Source organism: Dermacentor silvarum, chromosome 10 (assembly GCF_013339745.2).
Source record: "Dermacentor silvarum isolate Dsil-2018 chromosome 10, BIME_Dsil_1.4, whole genome shotgun sequence".
NCBI classification, from domain to species: domain Eukaryota; kingdom Metazoa; phylum Arthropoda; class Arachnida; order Ixodida; family Ixodidae; genus Dermacentor; species Dermacentor silvarum.
The window spans coordinates 12,861,068-12,886,613 of NC_051163.1; the positions used below are offsets into that span (position 1 = coordinate 12,861,068).

The 25,546-nt window shown below is 45.3% G+C and overlaps 1 protein-coding gene across 1 annotated transcript in view; it reads right to left on the minus strand.

Annotated features, from left to right (window-relative positions):
- LOC119431175 (sushi, von Willebrand factor type A, EGF and pentraxin domain-containing protein 1) overlaps positions 1–25,546 on the minus strand; it is a 225,565-nt gene that overhangs the window by 15,745 nt on the left and 184,274 nt on the right. The window contains exons 13-16 of the mRNA XM_037698651.2: positions 15,185–15,364; positions 13,842–14,015; positions 12,091–12,270; positions 9,909–10,106 (exon numbers count right to left, since the gene is read on the minus strand). Coding sequence (XP_037554579.1) covers positions 9,909–10,106; positions 12,091–12,270; positions 13,842–14,015; positions 15,185–15,364 — 732 coding nt within the window. The remainder of the gene's footprint in view (positions 1–9,908; positions 10,107–12,090; positions 12,271–13,841; positions 14,016–15,184; positions 15,365–25,546) is intronic.

A 25,546-nucleotide genomic window follows, 5' to 3' on the forward strand; every position in this document is an offset into this window, starting at 1 on the left:
GCGTCCCCCGCGCGCTTTCGCTCGCGCATACGGCGCGCGGCGACGATTTTATCGCCCTTGGACTTTATACGGAACCTCACGGTGACGGCGACGGCGACTGCAGAAATTCGGTTAAGTGTCCATATAATTGCTATCGCAATAAAAATCTAATGGGGATGCTCCTGAGTGAGCCGCGGTGATTTCGACGTCACTGCTTCGTCACGCCGTGCTTGGCAATGGAAATTTCGGTCCCAGTAGCATGACGTCATAAAGTATAGTGCACGCGCTTGCTATCTAGGGCCGGTATTTTGTAGCGATGCGTTATGCTTTATTCTATACTAGTCGTATCATCCACCGCTCACGGCCGGCTGATCCCGTTGATAACGTGAGCGGACCGTCGCTCTGACCACTGACCAAGCGCGAAAAGGCATTAGCATCGGAAAGGCATCGCTAAAAAAATACCATCCTAGGAGGCACTGGCTGGGCTGCCAATTTTATGACGGGGCGGCTGACGCGAAAACAATGGCGAGCGAAAAATGGCAGCAAGCATGTGATAAGAATAGGCTGAGCGTTATCGCGGTTGTCCTTTCGTTCTTTCTGCCGGTTTCCGCAGTTTACCGGCAAAATATAGCTGCCCCCTAGAAGCCCTGCAAATTCTCGTCGATAGGCGACGGAAACCCGTGCAATGCGAGCGAAGGCTACAGCGCCGACTTAGATTGTGCACGAGGCGGATCAGCTGGCGCCACAGTATCGTTTTACCCATAGAGTTTCCTACAATTACTAGAGGGATCACTGGCGCTGCGATTGTTCAGCCTGCCATTGGGGATGATGGGTAGTACATGGATTTGTCCTGTCTTCGTGCTTGGGGCTTCAGACATTCTCGTGGCTTCGTTTATCACGCTTTACCTGGGCCTAAATTGGACCAAATTTGAAATGGGGATTTATGCTTTTTTTTATTGCAGAAGGTAATAAGACTTCGCTAGCATGCATACTCGCTGCTATATAATTACAGTGGTTCTGCTTGTACATGCGTCCTGGGCGTAATGGTTTCAATATGGGGCTTCTGTGCTAAAGGTTCTGAATTCAAATCCTGCCGCCGGACAATTTCAATAATGTCTATTCAATTATTTATAACGCCAGTACTTTCTTGAAAAAGATCCCTTCTGCAAAGTCACGAAAGCCATTTGAAGCTGAGACGGACGAAGTTTAGGCCAATCCATGTAATACCCATCATACCAATGCTCGCCCAACTGCCCTGCTACCAGTTCCCGTGAAACTAGCGCCACAGCTCGCTCTAGTAATTGTGTGAAACTCTATTTATTCATTTATGATACCTAAGGTTGGTTTTACCGGTGCAACAGCTGTGATGTCATATCGATGGCTCCTACAAGGCTAGTGTAGAGGGCTGGAACTCTAGTAAAGCCCACAAAAGGCAGTTCTAAAATTGGTGCTCTTGAGAAAGGAATTCAGCAGGAACATGCGTAAGTCATTACTTGCTGTGACCACAATAAAGTAGACATGTATCAAACACTATTGAAAGAGCAAAAAATGAAGAAAAAACCTACGATGAAGTTAGCGTTTGCTATCACCAGCTGGAAGTCATGGCTCGTTGGTGTGAATAAGCATATTATGTTATCGGTCCCTCTTATATAGTGTCTAAGCAGAATGCAAGATGAATGCACCGCGTGTATCGTTGATTTCGTTCATAACGATTGATTCTATTGGTATGCAGTGTCAGTCATAAGTATCACTGTTTCACTTTTATCTAAGTCATTGCGACATTTTTTTTTCTGACAGAAGTGGAATCGCCACAACAGTAATGCCTTCATCAACATGACACTGCATTTTAGTGGTCGTAAGGCACTAAATAATCTTCACTACAGATGTTTATTTTTATTTTCTTTGTCATAATGCAACTAGCTACGGACTAGCTATGGACTAGAGTGAAACACTGCAGTGAATAGGCCGTACAAGCAATAATAAGCACGTAGTTTCTCCAAAAACTCAAGCAAATACAATCACGGCTCGCCGTGCTAATTTTCGGGATGGTTTTCCGCCTATAGTGGTCTCCAACTATGTATGGCAGCTCCTGCGGCCACTCTGTCAGGTAAAGGACCGTAGAAGTCATGCGAGCGCTTTCTTCGGACATGCGCGGGTTTAGTAACGAGGACAGACGAGCGGTTTCTGCGAAAGCCATTAGTTACAGAGGCCGGTTTACCTCATAAAGCCAGAAACAGAGCGAACGCAGGCGTCATACGCCAACTCTGCAACTAAGCTACAGTGATGCCTAACTCCGATTACGGGCGCTTCAGTACAGCTACCTTAATAGGTGCTTCCGGTGACAAATGAATGTGTCCAGGCAATGACTCGGCATCTTTTTTCTCCAGAACAAGTGCGATTGAACGCCCACACACAGCACGCATCGTGTGAGATAAAGCAGGAGGAGAGGCCGACAGCGAGTAGTGCTCAGTAGCACAGTTCCAGAGACGCATGCATTGCATTTATTTCGGGATCTGTCTTCGTCGTACTGACTCCACACACCGGTGCCCACCGGGATTGCTTTTCCATCTAGCTGCCAGCGTTGACTTCTCTTTTTCGTGACTGTGACTTGTCGACACCGCTATGCTCGACAATTCTGGACGCTGCACTGTCCACTATGGCGATGATAATGATGGTCCTCTATTGTGGATCATAGCCACTATTCTCTGATGTGGTGCCTTTTCTTTTTCTTATCGCCTGCCTAACGCTTCAAAGAAGTGAGTGAACAATTTATGGGTCGTGCCAAGCGAGGCCACGGTGCATTTGCATAGTTTTTACTCTTATCGTCGTGAATATCTGCGTACTTATTATTACTTCATATGAAAACACACGTACAATGTACAGAGATGGAAAAAGGGAAAGAGCAGGCTGGCAACTGCCACCGAGAGGGGCGCAAAGCCTGCCTATACTCTTTATGAATGAGGGGATAGAAAAGGAAGTTGAAGATAAGAAGAAGGGAGAAATAGAAAAAGCAAGATGACCGGCCACAAAGACGGAAAGTGAAGCACAACAAGGAAGAGGCGATGCCAGTAGGAACAGAACACACGCAGTAACCGAAGTAAAGAACACGCAGGTCGCACTAACTACAAAATAATATAAAAAATAGAAAAACTAATATTAGCAACAACAAATTTTGTCCCTCACCTAGAACATCATCAAAAAAGCACAATTAATGGACGACTACTGCCACTGCCAGCACAAGGAACAAAATTTCATTTTCTTTACTTCATTGTTTCGTCTTAACTGGAAACGAAGAAAAATATTTCTCCTTCGTCGTATAGTTAGAAGTGAACCTGCCAAGGTAAAGCGTCACTAATATTACCGATATCTGGCCCTGACGGTGACCAAACCGATGGCAACGAAAAAAAAAAAGAGGGATGTCGACCTTATCGCTTTCTTTCCCTTTCTTTCCCGAAGGTAATAAAGTCGTAAGGTCGTTGTTCCTCCATGCCACGCATAGTCATTACTATAAACACTGAAAATATTCTCTCCCTTGGGACACCTACATCAGGTTTTAGCCACAGGAACTTATGCATGGCCGTCTGCGAATTCCTTTGTAACAAAAGGAGAACACCTGGTTAACTTACTGATTTATTGTTGGACATTTCACAAAATTCCAATTTGCAATTGATTACAACTTATTACTTTCAAATTTGCTATCTTTTCATAAAGCACACGTTTTCTTCTAAGGAAAAAAATGTCTCTAACATTTCTTTGTCTACTTTGTTTCCTTGTATTATTTCAACTTTACCCTAACATATACTTTTTATTGCAATAGCATTTATGGACACTTCAACCGGTTTTCTGCCGTCGTCGTACCCGTCGTCGTCGCCGTCGCCGTGAGGTTCCGTATAGATTCAAAGGGCGATAAAATCGTCGCAGCGCGCCGTATGCGCGAGCGAAAGCGCGCGGGGGACGCGCGCTATCACGGAGAGCGAACGCACGGCGGAAAGCAAACGCGACCGTCGCGCGAAAGGCGGTGGGGGTATGGGAGGGAGGGAGGGAGGGAGGGAGGCGGGGCGATGCTGTGCTGCTTCACCAAATGCTTATCTTGCAACCGGGCGCAAGGGGAACTGGCCACTCAATCTCCCACGCGAAAGCAAGAAAGCGGGAAGGCAGCGCGGGAGGGGGGGGGGGGGGGCGGAGCTTCTACTCTACCAACAAGTTCTCCTCTGCACAGCTCCTCTGCACTTTGCCCGGCGCTGGCGCTCGCCCGCACCGTCTCTTATCTCCACACAGCTGTGACCTTTGTATGCGCTGTGCATTCACCGCTCAGTTTCCGTTGGAGCGATAGACCGCGCGAACCTTCGCCGCTGCAGCGGCTCCGCTTGCTGCCAGCGTTTTGACAGTCGTTGTCTGCGGCCATTCAGTGTGATCTATTCATGTTTGCTTGCGCGCGCTGACACCACGATTGTTAATTCCGTTAGTAAGCGAATGTGTTCAAGTTTATGCAGCCGATAAAATCCCTACTCCGAATAGCTCTCTACTAATTTGCTATCGCAATCGATGCTTGGCGAATCTGCGATATTTTTTTTTTTGGCTCAAGTTTTCTCTCCCCCCCCCCGTTTACGCGCCGGCTTCTCGTCCAATCATACGTAGTGGCTACGCGCCATAATACAGGGAGCAAACAAGCAAACAAACAAACAAAACAAGCAAGCAAGCAAGCATACGTCTCTGGTCTAGTGGGTAGCGTACTTTCGTTCAAATCTCTTCATAACCCACAATTTTCTGCAATTTCATTGGAGAGGCCTCAAACGAGGCGAAACAGGAACCGACCTACAGTAAAGTGACTGGTAAGAGGCAAAAAATGTTTTCGTTTTCTCCAGTTGTTTAGTGCAATTTGCAATTGTTTACTACAATGAAGCCAGTGTTTACTGCAATTTATACGGCGCAAAAAGCTACTCGTACGATCCTGATGTCATGCACTTGTCTAATACGCTGCTGTCGCATCAAGGCGCTTTCATGTAATACGTGCAGTTTCATGCATAAAGTTTGTATTTATGTAGAGTTTACTGAATAATAAAGAAACGTAAGGGCGAGTCCGCAGTTCTCAGCAATGCATTCACTTTTTTGTGATAGGCTGTACATATATACACATACATAATGCAAACTTTATCAATGGCACCTTGCAGTCTTTTACTTTCTTTTACATAGCAAGGTGGGGACTTTTGAGAACAAAATCCTTCCGTTGATGCTTTCAGAGATACTCTTACACTGCATCTTTGGTGTATGTTGTAGACATTTTCGGTGCTATATAATGCTGTGAAATTGCGTGGTGAGAGAGGCCCAGTATGCCCATATAATGCGCCTTGTCCCCACAGGCAGTGGGCACAAACGTTGAAAATTAAGCAAAATACCTTCAAAATACTCCAACACTGTCAAATTGAAAGCTCGTGCCCCTTGTGTGAATATCTCATGGAGTATCACATTGTCCTCTGACGCCCCAAAGATACAAACAACCTTTCATAGAAACAAGTGAAGAACACTACAAATAAAGAAATCACTTTCAGTTTTCCAGAAGATAGAGACAAATTTGCTCCAAGTTTCCAAAGTTTTCAATACGCAGCATGATGGATCATCTGTCTTCACGTGAAAATCACCATTCTTTTTTCAGCTTCCTTGTCTTAAAAAAAAAAAAAATGTCATGTGGTCCGTTCACAGTTTTTTTTTTTTTTGTTCTTCGAGCCCTTATTCTTCTCTCCGTACGTTTTATTTCATCCTCTTTTCTTTATTACTTTTCTTTTCGGTTTTTACCACTCACATCGCGAAAAGGTGGTCAAATTTCGCCATTTTTTTTTTGTGTGTGATTAAAAAGACATTATTTCTCCAAGGTTTCTAGAAACCTGTTCACGGCCACAGCAACGAGAGAAACGTAGAAACTAGCGAAAAAATATATAATTTCTTCAAGAGGAGCTGGTAAGATAGGAAATACGCACAGGTTCATTAGATAACACGTGGCGCGAAAAAAGCGTGCGAATGCATTCCATTAAGCGCATTCGCGAAGTTCCACGAAAATGTTCCCTACGGCTTTGAAAGCCTGCACGGCCTGAAACGCGAGCTTCCTTCTTTGCGAGCCAAGTATGCGGATTTGCGATTGAAAGCTCACGAAATGAAATAAGGAACAAATAAAAATTATTCCATGACAATAGAACGAAAGAGTGAAAACATTATGCTCGGTTCTTTCACAACGACTGAGCGACGGGATAAGAGAGAGAGAAGGGAAAAAAGCTTGAATTCGGAAATTTTGCGGGAAGTAAAGACGCAGCCGCATTAGGCGAACTAGGCTGATACAAAATTCGGCTGCCCCGCTAAAGAATATATGACGTGGTGAGGACCCTGGAAACGAGTTATCGAAAACGCCTTTTTTTATTTATTCTCTACGTATGCGGTGGTTACACTTTATAGCTAGAGGTGTTAGGGCAGTGGTTAGAGTTCGCAAACTTGACTAAACTATCCATTTGTTCGGCTGGCGTGGAAATTGCAAATGGTTAGAGCGAAAGAAAGCCTTTGTGCGCATACGCGTGTGCTTGTGCGGCCACGTGTCTTAAGTACGTTATGTTCGTGCATACATTCCGGCGTGGTTGCACTTCTAGTACGCGCAGTGTGCATTATGGACGAGTTGGGGGCCTATTTTCTATCGATCTTACAGAGGACGTCTGGAACGCGCTTCCTTTTTGAGCGCGTTATCACGCGCACTTATATGCAAAGGACGTGACAGCTGCGTTAGTAATTTACTAGGGTACGTTATTTCGTTTCTTTTTTATTTTCATTTTCTTTATTTTTTGCGAGCATCAGGAGTGCGTTTAAAAATCAGTATGGAAAGAGGAGCCGGGGCCAATAAAAAAAAAAATGAATGGCTACTATTTATTAGACACTTGCACGCACAGCGGCGAAAAACAATAGCAAGATAAAGAAGTGCGCGATGAGAGATTAGAGTATAGAGGAGGAGGAAGCGACAGGCCCTGAAACACGGAGATTTGTATGGCTATTAAAGCACAGTATTTAAGACAGCGTGGTGTCTCCGCTACACTATTGACTATATAACTGCAATTACCCAAGGCGCCGCGTTATTGACGGCTCCGGCGCGAAAGGAATCCAACCAAGAGCACGAAATAAAGAACGACATAGTCGACGGCATAGGCGGTGTCCTCTTCCATGCTGCCCTTCAGGAAGCATGGAAGTTGATATCTTGTTTATCGTTGATATCTCTGCTATACCATACTCACAAGCTCTGTCAAAGAAGTGAGAATGTCAAGGAAGCGCAGAAGAACACGAACTGCGACGTGGCGTCAGTACTGTTGCTGTCATGCGTAAACTACAGGCGCGAAATTAACCCGAATTCGTAGTTCGCGCTTGCGTGTTATCGATTTTTATTTTTGCACTGCTTAAATTCTCGCTATGTAAGAAGTCACCGTGTTTTCTATAGCAAACTTCCGCTAAAAGGTTACACCGTAACAAAGGACCAATAAAACTTGCTCCATACAAGACCAGAGATTTTGGAACGATGCAGAAAGGTAACACAAAAAAAAGAAACTTGTCATTAGCGGCTCATTGTGAAAAAAATACCTGTACAAATTTTAAAACATCAAGTTATGATTGATGATATTGCCCATTGACCGGATCTACTAACGATGCTCTTGCCTGACCAGACAGCATGCCGTCGAAATTTTTATTGCATAAAAATATGCTATGTAAGGAGCGGTTGTGTGTTTTTTCTAGACAATATTTATTTATTTATTTATTTATTATTTATTTATTTATTTATTTATTTATTTATTTATTATTTATTTATTTATTTATTTATTTATTTATCACGGTGTCTTCAGCGCCAGCAAGGTGGGAATGTTGCATATTGCACAACATGAAATTGTAAGAAATGTACAGGTAGTGCATGCACATCAATATCAAGCTTAAATACTGGATTTAAACAATCATGTTATGTCACATAATGTAGCAAGCATGAAACACTAACTTCGAATGAAAATTACATCATGAAGGAAGAAACATTGTTAGAAATAGTGGTGGTAACATTGTCCAGTGTTTTTATTGCGATAGCAATTATATGGACACTCAAAAGCAGATTTCTGCCGTCGGCGTCGCCGTCGCCGTCGCCGTGAGGTTCCGTATGACGTCATTTGGAGAAGAAATCGTCGCCGCGCGCCGAACGCTGTATGTGCGAGTGAAAGGGCGCGAGGGGCGCGTCTTTCACGGGGAGTGAACGCACGGCGGAGAACAAACGCGCGTTCTGCGCCGTGCTCGCTTAAGGGCTGCAGAAGTAGGCGTCTCTGTTCTCCTTCACAATCACCATGTATGTAGAGCAAACGCGCCTTCTTCCGACGAGCGAGAGGCCGTGGGGGAGGGGGAGGGAAGGGAGGCGACGTTTAGCTGCGGCACGCAGTGCCTATTTATATCAGAGGCTCCGGCAACAGTCACCAACGCCGCACGCATTTTGAGCGAACGCGGGCAAAACGCCGATGGCGTCGACAACAGTTCTGCGTGTTGGCGATGCTGCTGCATGTCCAAGTTTATACAGCTGATAAAGCTAATATCATTACTCCGTATAGCTCTCTACAAGTTTGCTATCGCAATTGATGCTTCGCCTTTCAGGTGAAACTGCGACAACTTTTTTGCTGTTTCTTACACACACACAAAAAAAAAGAGAAAATATAGGACCAAAATCACATTTTACATTTCCTCCTTGAACCACCGCCACGATAAAGTGACTGAGATGTCATGTCCTTGTATATTGCAGTGTTTAGGCAGCTTTGGTGTCGGAAAAAATTATCAGAAGTTGCCACTGGGCCTTTGAGTACCTTCCAATTAAGTACAATCCCTCATTATTTGGCAGCCACATAACTAGAAACAAAGAGACGCTGCCGAAATCTGTTACTTCATGGATGACGTTTGGTGTACCGATCATAAGCTCTGCTCCCGTTTGATATTCGCACGGTACTGCTGTACGTGCTATAATAAAGTATTTCTTGGTACTGCGCGATCATATTCAAATGAACAAGGCCTGTCTTGCTTCAAAAATCTGAGATTCCACCATTCTTTCACGCATCTTGTCTCAGAACGGAAAACACTGGTCAGTAACAACCACAAGATTATGAATACGCACCTGTTTATGTTAAACTTATTTCATGCAAATCCGCAACTCATTCAGGTATTTATTGGGCGAAATGAGCGTTATGCCTAATGTCACTATACTGTGCAACCACGCTTTCTTTTGTTTTTTCATCAAATGGTCCAGCGAATTTCGGACCAGCAGCGATGAATATTCGTGAAGAACGGTGACATGTGCAAGAACACAACACTCCACTGAAATGAATACAACAGCTGTGTTAACTGTACTCCGCAATGCCAGTTCATTAACAGGCTCTGTGCGCGGCGAATAAATGAACACATGACCTCGTATCCGTTTTCTTCTTTGTAAAGGGTGCCTGCAATTACAGAGTAACATGTACGGGAATGACAGAAATCAATAAAAAAATAAGAAATAATGAAAGTTACAGGGTATGGAGCAAACTTACGTGCGTCTGGTGCCATCTCTTGGCCGGCTGTTATGACACAAAGTACTTAGCGACGACAAAGCTATAATTGGTGACAACCTAAAATTATAGTTGCAAATAAGCCGCTATTCAACTCAGATAATTTCAAGAGTTGCGATTAGCATTTGCTCATTCCTGTGACGTCAGGACGGCTGACGAACTTCTTTCTTTACCGCCAGTCTGTATGTTTTGTAACGGGAAGCTAGCACAAAGGGCAGGCGCCGTGCAGAGCTTGCGCTGAATTCATAGCTGGTCACTGATTACACGTATAGCGGGGCCGAGCGTCGCGCATCTTCGATGTATGCTTCAGAATGCTTATAAGAAAGGATTACGAACACTTACAGACACATTGAGGAACTTCGGCCGTCCAGCGGCCGGTTGCCTGGCAGGTCCTCAGAGATTCGCCCTGCACAATGTGTCCCGTGACACAGCGGTACTGCACCGTCGAGCCGATCTTGAAGGATTCGGCTGACGAGCGGTCGTTGCCACCGTAAACCACTGTGGCGTTCTTCGGTATCTCCGGGGGAGGACAGCGAATCTCTGCCAAGAATGAAAAAAAAAAGAAAAAGTCGGCTTTAATGGCTGGTTTGTGACAGGGGAAAATGTCATTTCTGACAATAGCCAGAGATGTGTGAGTGAGTGAGTGAGTGAAATAACTTTATTGAGGTCCAGAGAAGACGCAGGGGACACCCCGCGCCACCCGGCTAGTCCCACGTAGGGACCGGCAAGCCAAGCTTGACGGCCCGATCGCGGGCACTCTGGACGGCCAGGGTTTGGTCGTTGAGTTCGGAGCTGCCCAAAAGCGCAGCCCAGAGATGTGTCCCTGCGTTTCCAGTTGTCGGTTAATTCGGTCTCGCTCTGCGATCTGCTAGCCCCCTGGTTAGCTCGGTTCGTAGAGCGACCGACTTGGGGATGCGTTAGTGCAGGCTTTGAACCCCGGACGAGGGCGATTTTCTTTTTCAGTGTGAAGTTTTATTTTTTCTGAAGCAGATAGCAGTTCCCTTTGTAGCGTTGTCCTTTCAGTTTTCACAAGTTTTCCTTTTCGTGATTCTGCTTTCAACTTGCGGGTTTCCGTAAGTTGATTAACATGATTGGTGTGTAAGCGGCATCAGTGCTAAACTAAATGGTCCTGTCAAACTCTTGAAACTATAGCTGCCCATAACCGTTTTCGTAAGGTGGATTCCTTGTTCACATAAGAGCGCAACAAGGAATCAGTCTGTTCATTATGAAGGCCTGCAAGTGGCCCACACTTTGCCGCGTCTCGAGAGAACACTGATTTGGGTGACTTGGAATAGTGAATATAATCTATGGCAAGCAATAAGAGCAGAACAAAACATGTGTGCGGATTCTGCATTCAAGAAAAGTAATGTAGACTGGCATACTCTTGCGGCCGAGCTTCATCGATTAAGTTTGAATGATTTAAAATGATATAAACACAAGTTAATCTTACCACAATGCTACGTTAGGTTCCGTTGAGATGAATAGATGTCAAAATTATTATTGCTATCTTCATTTTTGGTTAAGGCGTAGAAGAGTGAGACTTTGGTACAACGTTACGTTTTTCCTCTGTTTCACCATTGGAAAAGTGACTGTTGTCCAGCTTTTTTAGGTCCGATCAATATGTCCAGCACGAGACTTACAAAAGCAGACGATGCCATTTTATTTTTTGCTGAAAAGCTCCTTGTCGCGAGTTCTATAAGCGTTTGTTGGTGATTCTATAAGCAGCGCTTACGCACGTTCTTATTCCCGAAATTACGCACTAAAACAGGTAGAAGGCAAGCATACGAGCTGAAAGCGGTGTGTAACTACATGACAGCGTTATCGCGCTTTCTGTCTTGTACATGCATCAAGCATTACATATCTTGAATGTCAAAGTCAAACACCGATTTTCTTGTTGCATTGAACTTTTTTTTTATTCTGTGCGCACCCTGAGCTAGAGCAAGACCTCACAGATGTCGACATTAAATTACGCCTCTGATCCATATAGAACTTTGAGGCTGGCCGCTTCTCACATGTACGGTCGATGTCAAAACATTACTGACCACAGGACCTGCGAAAAAATGCGAACAATATTTCCGCTGTCGGACGCGTAACTTATTTTGGTTTCCAGTTTGTATTAGTACATGTAAACAACAAAGTGTTTTGTATGATATTACTGGCAATAGTCCCAAACTGCTGGTAAATTGAGCGTTTTCGCGGATACAGGGGACGGTGAGCTATCCACGCGCAATGTAGGAATTGCAAAACAGCTTACAAGTACGACCCATCGTAATGCGTCTTATGTGCACTTCAATCTTATTACGCCTATATAAAGCTATACGCTTGGAAACAAGGATATCAATACACTGCGAAAGTGCTGCACATGAAAAATGACCTTGTGTTACCGTTTTACTTATCACTACGGTTTTTTGCAATGTCGTCACGATGTTGACACTTTTTTTTCCCTCATCAGTGCCGCAGTGGCCACAACATTGACGGAATTTGCTCGTTACACGTCCTCAAGATGTCCGACGACGACACTTACCTTCGCACTTGGGCGGCGTGCCGTTCCAGCGGCCGTCGAGTGCGCAAGTGCGCACGCGCACTCCGTTCAGGCGGAAGCCCTGGCTGCAGGAGTGCGCGATCTGGGAACCCAGGTAGGTGGAGCCATTCTCGTAAGACACCTCGCCCTTCAGGATCGGTGGCACGCGACCGCAGTCCACGACTGGTGCAGCAAGGGGATGGTGAAATAAGAACAACAACAAAGAAAGAAAACACTATAGCAGGTTTATTCCGGCTCTTTATGGACGTATCTCAATGATAGCGTTGGCACATTCAAAAGTTTAATGGTGGCGTTTCATGTCCCGACACTGCACTGCGGTTCATGCGGGATGCCGTAGCGGAAGGTTCCAGATGAATTTTCATTTTCTGGAGATCTTTAGATTGCCCCTAAATCTAAGTACACAAACGTTTCTGCATTTCGCTCCCTTCGCCGCCAAGAACCAAACCAGCGGCTTCGTTTTCAGCCGCAGAACGGCATAAACTCGAGAACTTCAAAGGATTTTCTTCGATGCTCGAGTCGCCACAGCCATCACTCATATCTGCAAGGTCGTAAGAGGCCGTGAGAAGCAAGGCGAGTAAGGAGTTTTATGAAGGCCGTGCGAAAAGAGCTTGGAAAGCAAGGGAAGAGGCGGCAGTGACCACCTCCTCTCATCCGCTTGTTTGGAATTGTGGTATGGGTGTTCCTGCAGCTAATCGACCAGTGAACGCGGCCAGAATGGCCATAATGACCCCTCCTTCACAACCTTTCGCACCGATCCTCCCCTCGGTAGTCAGAAACAGCCGACGGCGCCACCTCAAATACCATACAAAGGCTCGCATTGTCGCACGGACTGCAGCAGGCGACCAGCGTATGCAGCGTGGTGATACGTCACGAAAACTTGTGCATACACTTTATGTCGAGAACTTTATTGTGGATCAGCCTCCGGCACGAGAAACGTAGTCTGCGCTAAAGTAAGATGCGAGTCTGATTCCGCACGTGCGAATTGATTTACGGACTGCAATCTGGCCCGGACTAGCTTCATATCACCCAACACAGGCTTGAGCGTGGGCCTCTGGCACCGTGTACGTTCGCCGCCCAAAGCCTTTATTTGTCGAGGAAAGGCAGAACAGCGTCTATGAAGCAACTGATATTGATGAGCAGGCTGCACAGCTCTGGGCTAACACCGTCTTAGAAAGAACATACCCAATATGAGCTTGTACTGTAAGTGCAACGCGAGATAGCAATGTCTACAGCCTGGTAGTCGCAGTAAGCTACCTGAAATGTTCTTCCGTAGCGATGTTAGCAGTTTGGCGTAAGCAGTGTTTCCCCGTCCTTTTCATTATAGCTCAAGAAATAGAAACATTTTCTCCTATTATGTGTTTCTAAGGAAGAACCAGAAATAACAAAATATAGCTGCAATTTTTTTTTCGACTGGCTAGCACAATAACAAGTCAGCACCACTAAACTGGTGGGCTACAGAAAACTGTACATTTTACTATACTATGTCCAGTTTCTGCCTGTCATCTGGCACAATGCAAGACATTTTGAACATAAGAATTGCATAGAATGACTACAGCGATGTATCATGCTCTGCGCGAACTATATTTAAGGGAATATTTCTGGTGCTACAATTTAAGGTTTCTAAGCAGTGGGCCTAAAATGTTTTGAATAGTCAGTGTTGCGTGTCAATGTGGTCTCCGGATGCCTCAGTGCCAACGCCTGTTTCTGTCCAGCGAACTCTGGGCTCGACTCACAGGTGCAGGTTGGTGCGACGTCGGACCACCGTCCATTCCGCAGGCACGTTCTGGACTCCGGCCCGTCCATGATGTGTCCCGGGTGGCATTTGTAGTGCACCGTGTCGTGGACCTGGAAATCCTCTTCAACCACGTAGCCCCCAAGAGGAATGTCCGGTTCCCCGCATGATATCACTGCGATGGCGAGATGATCGACAGATGTAATATGATAGCACTAGAGCGCCACGAAATTTCATTAAAGCGAAGTCTTTTGTCGGAAGATTCTCCGCAAAAAATTACCTCATTATAAGAAGTTTTAAGCACGCTGTTGTGCATTTCTTGCTATTTCGTACCATTCGTGCGTTATTGCATGTGTTGTCGCATCAATATTGCATTTTATTGTATTTTCGATTGCATTTTAGAGACACGACCCTTTGTGTTTCACAATCTGCTATTTGCTTCTGGTGCTCAATTCCATAATTAAAGCATGTAACGTAGTTGGACGATGAGCTTCGATTGATTGATCAAATTATTTATTTATTTATTTATTTATTTATTTATTTATTTATTTATTTATTTATTTATTGATTGATTGATTGATTGATTGATTGATTGTGTCCTGGGTCATTGCGTAATGATGAACGGCAGCTTTCACAAATCCCATAGAATGCGGTGCATAAAGAAAAAAAATTGATGAAGATAAAAGAGAAAAAATTTTGTTTATTTCAGTTCTGCTAATCAAAACGTTTTAATCCAGTGACATATCGCAGATGGATCACCTTGTTTCTCTCATTTTCAATTTTCTGTCTTTTATTTCTCTGAACGTTGTTTCACTACATATTCTTGGTACCTCATTTCGGCTGGCTACGTTGCTCCGTAGCCTGTGAGGTGCAACCACAAATCGTAACCTTTCTTCTCAACCGTCTTTCCAACAGTGATTCAAAAGGAAAGCTGAACAAGGAACTGGAAACCATATAAATAACACGCAAGAACTAAAAGAGTTTACCGGCTGCCTCGTTCTCTTTTATTTAGGGCAGATCTTAAGCCTACTGTTCATCGCAGACAGCGCATCTCCAGGCACACCAGCAATACTTTTAAAATAAATGGGCGGCCTGTACCCGTATAGCCTTAGGCTGAGCGAGCCTAAAGAAAACAGCCAGTATACAGAACACAAGGGCTAAACGCGTATGCTGCGTCTCAAGCGATGGCTTGGCAAACAAAATAACGATCGATGCCACCACTGGGATCTTAAAGATGCGTCTTCTGAGGCGCAGTGGAGTTCCCGACGGACTCGGTCACGTTGACGAGCGCGGCCCCGAGCGCAGCGGTTGTCGCCGCGTCACTTATTGTGCAGAGAGGCTCACTTTCGCAGGTGGGCTCCACGTCACTCCAGAGACCTGTCTCTAGGCACGTCCTCGTGTCCACACCGTTCATGGTGAAGTTGTCGCCGCAAGTGTAACGGGCCACGCTCAGGTAGGTCGAGGTGCCGTTGACTAGGTACACGTCGCCGTCCTCCAGCGGCCGAGGCTCACCGCAGTCGATATCTGCGTGAAAAAAAAAGGAATAATTTAGTACCACGCAAAGCTGCGTCAACGTGATAAAGTGGCTACATTTTACAATTACCAATCAGTAAGTTCCCCAAACTTTCGCTAACACCTTCTACGTACACTTAAACTAATTTCTGCGAATTATTTTTAGTTTCCTCATCTGGGATTGATTTGGTGAATTATTCATAGTGTACTATGTTTTTATTTACTTTCGGCACTTCATGTCAATATAAACACCGCATCTGAAATAGCAACACCTGCATATAACAGGGTTGATATCTCAGCTTTCGGTAATCTCTTTCGCTCTCTCTCTTCACACTGGGTACATAAGGACGTAATCACGCCCATGTAGCTTTACCTTTCCCCAGTTTATTTCCTATAAATAGTCTGCCCCTTCTCTGCAGATTCCACTGCAATAATAATAATTAGGTGCCTCGCCCGAGAAAGACACCAGCATCCTCCTAATTTGGTGTTGTTCTCAAGCAGGCATTTCTGACCGATGGTTAAAATATACATCCCCTAATTTCTTTTCAAAGTATCAGTTGGTGTTGAGAGCAAATTTCGTACACACAACTGACGATTGTGGTTGTTCAGGAATGTTCTTCCTGACCAAACTGTGCTCATTGCTGCTTGAAACGTGGATTTTTACACCGAAGCTGTATATGGCTAGATCCTGACGAAAAAAAAAAAAAAGTTGCAGTTTCGCCCGAAAGGCGAAACATCGATTGCGATAGCAAATTAGTAGACAGCTATACGAAGTAAGGATAGTAGTTTTATCAGCGATGCAAAGTTGTAAATATTCGCTTACTATAACTAAATCAACAAGCACGGTGTCACGCGCGCACAGGTAAACATGAACCCATCTTGCTCGATGATCGCGGAAACTCGTCAAAACACTGGAGTGAGAAAGCGCGCCAGCGGCAGCGAGAAAATTGACCTTCGCGTTGTCTCTCCCTTCCACACGAACTAAACGTCGAAAGCACAGTGCATACGAAGCTATCGGCACTCGGCGCATGCACTTTGTCCCCATCGCAGATCACTTTGAAGATGAGGCAACCGCGGTCACGCACTTCGTCCTCATCACAGATGGCTTTCAAGATACGGCGCCCGCGCGGCAGCTCCGGGAGCAGCCGGCGCGGGAGCAGAAGGCACCCCCCCCCTCCCTCCCTCCCCGTCGCCTCGCCCCCGTGCCTCGAGCGCAAAAGAAGACCGCGCGCTTCCGGCCTGCCTTCCTCCCTCGGGTGCGCTACGTTGAGCCGCGATTGCCAGCTCACCCTCGTACGCTTTCACTCGCACACACAGGGTACGGCGCGCGGCGACGATTTTATCGCCGTTGGACTTTATACGGAACCTGACGGCGACGACGACGGCGACGGCAAAAATGCGCTTGGAGTGTCCATATAATTGCTATCGCAATAAATGTGCGTGCGTCGACAGGGCGTGTAGAAACAGTCGCGTCGACAAAATTGAATCCACAGTAGCTTATGTATGTAGGTTTCTTAACATAAGTGTCAAAACCAATGATCCGTGACCAGTACGCCACAGTCCACACACCAATCCACCAATTATGGTGGATGCCGGATTAAGTTGGATTAGGATGGATTAAGGTGGATTATGGTGGATTAGATCTGCTTAAGGTGGATTAAGGAGGACTAGGGTTGATTAATGTGGATTAGGGTGCATTAAGGTGGAATAAGGTCGTCTAAGGTGGATTAACGAAGATAAAAGATTGAGGTGGATTAAGGAGGACTAGGGTGGATTAAAGTGGATTAAGGTCGATTAAGGTGGATGAAGGAAGATTAAGGAGGATTATGGTGTAAAAAGGAGAGTAGAGAAAGACTATATATATATATATATATATATATATATATATATATAGTCTTTCTCTACTCTCCTTATTACACCATATATATATATATATATATATATATATATATATAATTTCGTCACTTTAGAAGAATACATAATAGCTGCGCTGGTCGTCCATCTTCACAGAGTGGAAGAGCACTAAGTTTTTAACACGAAAGTGTTTTATGCCGGGGTCCACCAAGACTTCACTGACGTATTTCCGTCACGGAAATACGTCATAGAACATAATACAAAGAAAGAAACCTGAAGAAAAAGTTCCACAAACATGCAAAATTTGGAAATCGAACCCACGACCTCTCGGTCCGCGACGATAGATCGCCGAGCGTTTAACCCATTGCGCCACAAACGCATTTGCAGAGAGCTACACAGACGCGCCTTATATATTTAACACTCCTCCGTGTACCCGCGCTCTTGCTCGGGGCGGTGCCGCCGCCTACGAGCAGAAAAGAGAAGTACTGCATTATGACACTAACGCGCACCGACAGTGAACGCTTCGGTGGTCTCGGCACTACGACGCCTCGATGCCAGAATTCGAAGGGACGCTGGCATCAAGAAGCACTACCAACGCCACCTAGGTGGCGTTGGTAGTGGCGTTCACCGTACTCAGCACAGCGGAGCGTGGCCTCCGCAATTAGCTCTGAAAATGTTTCTGAAGTTGATCGCGGAGGCTGCAATTACGACGCGCTATACGCGCTGATTTGACTCGGTGACGATTCAGTTACGTGCTTTGTCTTGCGCGTTGTATTAGTGTGTCAGTTACGTGCTTCGTCTTTCGCGTTGTGCTAGCGTGTGCAGCGTAGTGCAGCTTCCATATGCACGACGGTTGCTCATGGTCATCGACGTTGGTAGTCGTGATGGAGGAGACGTGCCACCAGGCGTCAGCGTGGGTGCATCAACGCCTAAGGGCGCTTTAGCCACAAAACACCAATAGACATTATATATCAATGTGCAATAAACATTACACTACTTCTGTGAAGACACGTTTCACTTTCGTGTTCTATACCGATTCCTATATAAGAGGGATCAACCACATTTTTTTAAGGTATGTCACCACCTTTTTCAAAGCATTTTTTAGTTAGCGTCATTAAATTTTGATTTCACATTGGCCTTATAAAGGACCGTTTTAAATTATATTCAAAAGCAAGAAAGAGCGAAAAAAACTCATACTGGCATTTGTTATTGACAAAACATTGCTCAAACTTGGTTGTTACGCGAACATTCATAACTAGCGAATGGGGTGCAGGAATGGTAAACTTTTTGGCACAGAGGCAGCCAACTAACCAGACTGTGCAACTAACTAGGATCTTTGCCATCCAATGAGTGGGAATGAAGTTATATTAAAAATACCAAAGAAAACAAAAACATTTGTCATTTTTGTCTGCATTGCTTGGAATAAAACATGATTACATCAAAACTTATCATTAGTTTTCATTAATCCTAGTTCATTGCACAGGCTAGCAATAAAGGAACGTGCGTGCAAAGTTTTGTTGAAAACTATTCATTGATTTGGAAGTTACACCTGTTTGAGCAACAGGAAAGTGCCAGAAATCAAGTTTTGAGAAAAACAAGAATAAAGTTTTCAAACCCTTGCACAAACAAGATCCTCACGCTCTAGAAAGTTAAAATACACTAGATTCATAGCTAGGGCCCTTCTTAGCTGCCAGGAGCTCTGTTTTGGCTTTTGTTGCAGCCCATCTTTTCTTGCGGAGATATTTTGCCTCAGCCGTTGATTGACGCTGAGCCTTGTTCAAATGGTACTGGTCACTGGTGCAACATGCTACGAGTGTGTGATGGCCAGCTTCGATGCCTGCTACCCTCAAAATATCTGTTGTACTTCTGTTGCCATCATTGAAGTGGCACACAGCATCACATAAATCAAAAAGTAGGATGGGCAGGCTCACGCGGACGTCTTTGGGAACCCGTTGCCAAATCATACCATTGAAACTCTCGTTACATTTTGGGATTTTCCGTGCAGGCACTTCTTTAAGGGCTCATCTGTACAAAGGTCAGCATAAACCGGCTTCACTTTCGTTTGAATTTTTTTTCGAATGTTCTCTATTTTTTCGACAGTTTTGATTGAAATTTTCGTTTCAATCGCCTTTCTACCTTGAACTTGGCCATGCTGTCTTATAAAAACGTTATGCTATGTTATTACTGTTGCTACTAAAAATAATAGCTATAAAAATAACGATCCCGGTAGCATTCATAGCGGCAGCATAAAGCGCGCGCAACGTGAACAGAGACGCACTTTTAACGCTTGTGGCGTCTGGCATCCCCCTTACGGAAATTTAAAGCAATGTTTAGAAAAAAAAAGGAAGCCTTACAAATTCTCTTTGAATACTCTTTTACGTATCAAACTAAAACATAACAGAAAAATGTCAATATACGCCGCCTATTTTCGCTGACTTATCAGTTTTTGTTACCACACCACATTCGTTTCGGTTTCAGAACCGTTCACCAGCTATTAGTAAATTGGCTATAACTTTTGAACTAAATAAGATGAGAATATAATTCTTTCTGCAGAACATTTTTGCATGTTTGGGAATTCTCGAAATCTAAAAAAGATAAAATGTATTTTTTTCTTAAAAAACGCCTTTTCAAAGGTGGTGACATACCTTAAGTGAGCTATACTTCTTGATTGAAGTGCACACGGGCGTACAGCAGGCACATCATACTTTCTTATAAAGAGAATCACCCGCATTCTTCGCACGTCACTGGTCCCAGATTCGAGGTTTCCACTTCCACGCTCGAAACATTAATCATTAGTGATCTCAACCACATGCAGGTTACATGAACAGATACCACAACTAGAGGTGTGATTCTCGTCACTGCCTCGGCAGAAAGCACTTCAATGCGGGAAATGCTACAGTCGAACGCCTTTATAGCGAAGTGCTTCGGACCTTCTAAATCCTTCGTTATACAGATCACTACGTTGTAAATGTTGCACAGCGTACCACTCACAATAGAGCAGGCTAAGCACAACCTACAAATGAAAACATTTATTTAACATGAATTCTTGAAAGACTTCGTGCGATAAGTCGCTATTTTGTGCACACTTCGTCTGGCGGAATGTGCGACTGCAGCCGAACTCATTGCACCATGATTCATGGCATGATCCGCGATGAAATGCGGAAGCGAAGCCAGCTTAAGCTTCAGATCGTCGAATACAGTTATCGCTTTCCTTGCCACCAGAAATATTGGTTTGCTGACAGGCTCTTTATCGCTGTTGCCTTCGTTGACATTTGCGTCCTTTCAGCCTTAGAAGGCTTTGAAGACGCGGTGAGTCGTCAGCTACGATAACATCATCATATCGTCGTCAACTGCGACGAAATTGTGAGTCGTCGTGAGCAGTGCTGTGTTACAGGCAGCATTCAAATTAATCGGTTCCTGAAGCAGTACAACAGGACTGTAACACTGTGACATCAGCACGCTCGTCACGTGAGCGCAGCTCAGTGGCGTCTGCGGAGAGCAAAGTGGCACCGCTACGTGGCATTCGTTGTAAAGTAACAAATCAGCCATCGGTACACCTAAATTTATTCGTTGTAGAGACAAATTTGTTGTAATGATCTTCGCTGTAGAAGCGTTCACAGTACTCATGAACGATAAGAATTCAGCCGGGACATAATCAAACCTTCGTTATACAGGTCATTTTGTTGTAGAGGCGATAGACCGTATAATTTTCTAGTCCGCGGAGACGACATCGCAATGCACTTTCTTCTTCCACTCAGCAGCATTCATTGGTGCAGAATTCTGAGTCAATCGTCATGGATATATCTCTCGCAATAAAAGTGAAAGTGAGAACCGCAGGAAACCTTTCTGAATCAAATAATTTCTCTATAGCGCATTGAATACTGCGCTGCTCTTAGGTCACTTTCTGCGTATGCTATGCTCTAGCTTTAAATCAAATATTGAACGCCATGTCAACCTCAAATTCTCGGGGACGTACAAACCAGATGTCCACTTTAAGTAAGCGTACTTCCAGTGCATTTTTTTTATCGCTAAAGCAGCGTCCTCCCCAAACCTTTTGTACATATGCTGGCAGATGTCTCTAGGCAACAGGCATTTTTTAAGCAACGTACCGGCATGTTGTGGCGTAAAACGAAAAGTACTCAGGGATCAAACACGAAAACAATAAGATAACCAGACTATAATAGAATTGTTCTTGCCCAGCTGGTGCTCCGCGTGTCCGTTATTCAAGAACAACAAGCCTAACCTGGCATCATTTTGCATAGATATATCGCTGAGCTAGCTAACCCCAGGCAACGTTTAAAGTGCTCCGGCAACAGCCGTCTTATTTTGTTTACTGCTTTCTTGCACTCACCGACAAACACGCCAAAAAGGTCTGTTACGAAGACTTTCGTTGGTATTGCTTGTTTTCTTTTACACATATACTGGCTAACGGTGCCTGGTGCATATGAAGGCAGGCTAAATTCGGTATTTTTATTATGCACTCGCATCAGGCGCGCGGTGTAAAATACCGGAGGAACGTAATGGTCCTTCCAAGCTGTCTTCGGTGAGTGGAATGGCTTGAGAAAAAATGAGTGAAAAGAAGAAAGGCAGTCGACGCTGGAGACCATTCTAGGTGGGTGGAAAGCCGAGGTGGAGATTTCAGAAAACGCCGTGCTGGTTACGTGAAGGAACTTTCAATACAGCGGTCGCCAAAAAAAAAAAAAATTTGAAGCGACGCAGCCAGGAAAAGATTACGAATTTGATGTGAAAGAAACAGAGAAAGAAAGGTCAAGGAATAGTGAAATAGCTTGCGGTGTTGCACGCGCTACGTATTATGCAGCAGTGCTCGCAGGTTGGCATAGGAAAGCAAGCTGGGTAAGAAAAATTGGGAGGACATACAGGCACGGTATACAGCACAAGCACGCAAAGAACGCATACGAAATACCACCGACGGGGTAGGCGCGCGATCCTAGCGTAATCTCTCGGGCAGCCTCAATTTTGCGAAAGCTCGGTGAAGGGGCTCGCGGAGGAGCCTACGAGCGAAGTGCTCTTTCCCACACAAGTGCAGCATTATTATGCCGCATGAGGACGACGCGTAGAGGTGGTTTGTGGGGAAAATAAAACGTTCCACGGCAAGCCCGGAAACTGAGCCTCTCGGTAAACAAGGCTACAATGGTGAGCAGCGGCCGGTAGATGCTGCGGGGAAATAAAGTTTCATGGCAAGGCGGGAACACACGTTGCCAGTCTAAGGCTACAGAAAAATAATTGTTTGGCGATGGGAAGAATAGATAAGGAGAGCAGGATGTAAAGGTAGAACCCCAATTATGTGTGGTGGCGAGGGTGAGAATGCGCTACGCTCATGCGACTGCCAGGATGATTGTGTCGAAACTGAGAGCATTAGAAGTGGTGTTTAGAGTGGGCGTGTGAGGTTCGATATACGTGCTTGTTTCCTTCAGTGCGACAATTTCTCTTTCATTTATGTGGTTCACCGCTGTCGTTATACAGTCAGCGGTCCCCTGACTTGTGCCTTGTGCTTCCTCTTACAGACAAGCGTGGTAAAGGAGCACTCTCGATTCGTTTTACCAGCACGAAAAACACAGGACGCAAAGAGACGTAGACACAACAGACGCTAAACTACAACTGAAATTTACTTCGCAAAGGGCTATTTGAGCGAGAACCTAATACGTAGAGCATATTTACCACGCTTGCTTGTCACTAGTTCTCTGACTAATATATTCCCTTTCTTTCTACGTAATACCCACAGAAGTGTTGCTAATGCAGTTATAGCCTTATTTTCTTATGCAAAATGCCTCAAACGCTAATCTATTAGAATCCCATTTAAATCTATGTAAAACAGTTGTGCTGTAAAAAAAAAAACGCTTAACCTTGCACTCGGCCGCGCAACGCTTGAAACAGCGAAGCTGGGCTATCGTAGCCCAGCTTTTCCGGAAGTGCGCGTGAACTTTTCATCCTATTACTCGTGATGATGATAATTTCTTTTCGCGCGTCTCGGACTTACGGCCGTCAGTGCGCGTTACATAGCGCAGCTTGCAACACTGACACCGCGTTCCAATGCCGACAGGGCGTTCCAGGAGACCCGCTCCGTGAATGCGTCTCTCTCTCTCTCTCTCGCTCTCGATCATGGCGGGCAAAACCTCTTCACCTCGCAAAGCGCAAGCGTACGAACGCGCCAGCTGTGGACGAAGACGACGACGCTCGAACGCAATCATATGGTTCGCATAAAAGCATGTTCTGCAAGCGTGGCTGTGTAGCCTAGTGTTTTTTTTTTTTTTAAGTTCTTTGAAGAATGTCCCAAAAGAAGTAACCTCCGCAACAATCTAGAAAAACAATTGTCTCAGGTTTCCTACATATAAAACAGTTAGTGCCCCAAGGTACGAACATTCCTTTTTCTTCCATGTATGTTACCAATAGATAGCTACGGCATTAGATTTTTACCGGTCAATAACGACGAAGGCTTTCCATTCGACATGATAATGCTCCTGGGCCTACATAGTATTTGGTTGTCAAGAATGGCCGATCGTCATGCAGATCTTGACGCGAGGCCAATAAGGAGTTACTTTCGCGAATCTGTAAGCAGAATGGTTCAAGTGTATTAACTTCATGAACCCGAACCAGACTGGCTTCCTAGGTTAGAAGGGCTAATGTACATGCCCGAGTTTTGATTGTTCCTCTTTTCAGCCCTTCATGGGCTGGTATCATTGTACACCATATTTCTGTGTGAATTGAATAAAGGCAATAAAGAAAGTAAAAAAAGCTGTATAGCCTAGTGGTTACGACGCTCGCTTTGGGACCGGGGATACGCGGGTTCGAATCCCGACCCGATCGGCAAGAAAGCTTATTTCTTGGTAGTTTCTTGATACGCGGGGGTACGCGGGCTCAAATCCCGCCTCAGCAAGAAAGTTCATTTCTTGGTAGTTTCTTGATACGCACCACGAACCACGAATTACGGCTGGCTTAATAGAGGGCGGCACTCTCATCGGTTACGGTAATCAGGAAGATGCCGTGAGCCTGCTCTTGTTGCTACATGCGCGCGGTGGTCTCTGAGCATGTTGTTTATGCATACACCTTCCAGTATGACCAACGTAGCATGTGCCACACGAGAGTGGAATTTTGTAAACCACTTCTGTCCTACACGGATCGAAGTTTGTCCGGAAGCGAGAATAAAACGGGGACGCAGATATTTCCCGTCACTTTATTTACCGGGTAGGACAGGTTTTGCTCATACGGCGCCCATCTGTTAAAGAGAGTGGCAGGAAAATGCGGCGGTCCCGTTTTAGGGGCGAAGCTCCTTAGAGTGTGGGTCTGTCCCTCCTCTGTAGTAGTAGTAGTCGTCGTAGTAGGTAGCCACGTCTACTTTTATGAGAAAAAAAATTCCGAAAGTTGTGTCCGTAGCGCGGAATCGAACAAGGGACCCCTCGCTTCCGAACGCGCAGCGCTAACCACTACGCCACGAAGCGCACATGGACACACGCACCACGATGACAATAAATACCCAACATTAACGAAATACTGCGCGTTTCTAACGCGTTTGTGCTAGCGCGTTACGGCCCGTGTAAGAAGCTGGTGTAAGACGCTGTGGCCTCTCCGCCTTACCCCCGTATTCATAAACGCTCCTCGACTTGAACTTGACTTGCCACCGCCTTGGGCAGCGCGTTCGAAACGCGTTGAAGGCGGTGGCAAGTCAAGTTCAAGTCGAGGAGCGTTTATGAATACGGGGGTTATACTCTCTCAGCAGTCATGTGATGGCGTCGGCAAACGCGGTGCACGTTCCGGCATGTGTAAATGGCTGCGTAAGACGCTGTGGCCGCTCCCCCTTACTAGAGAGTACTGCACGTTTCTAACGCGTTTGTGCTAGCGTCCCCTTAATCGGGATATGGTGCAATTATAATGAAGGGCGCTGTTATAAAATAGGAATGACGTCACATATGGCGCGTGTCATTGGTGGAAGTCAATCGTTCGATTTAGTGCGGCGAGACTGGGCGAATTACACGGAAGATTCACGGTTGCTTCGCCCACTCATCATCATTCACCCCGTGGATATGCGGTGATTTTTTTATTCTCGGCTCCGGACAAATCGGCACGCATGTGCCCGGTCATCAATGGCGCCACCAAGAAACACTCCTGTACTAAGAAGCACGCCATGCGCTTCGAGCCATGTAGGACGGAAGTGGTTTACAACCACTCTCGTGTGGCAGATGCTACGTTGGTGAGACTGGAAGGTGCGTAAACAATAGTCTGAGAGAACACCGCGCGCATGCAGAAGCAGCAGCAGCAGGCCTAGAGCACCTTCCGGATCACTGTCACCGATGTCAGTGCAGCCAGTATTTTGAAAGCGCAAGT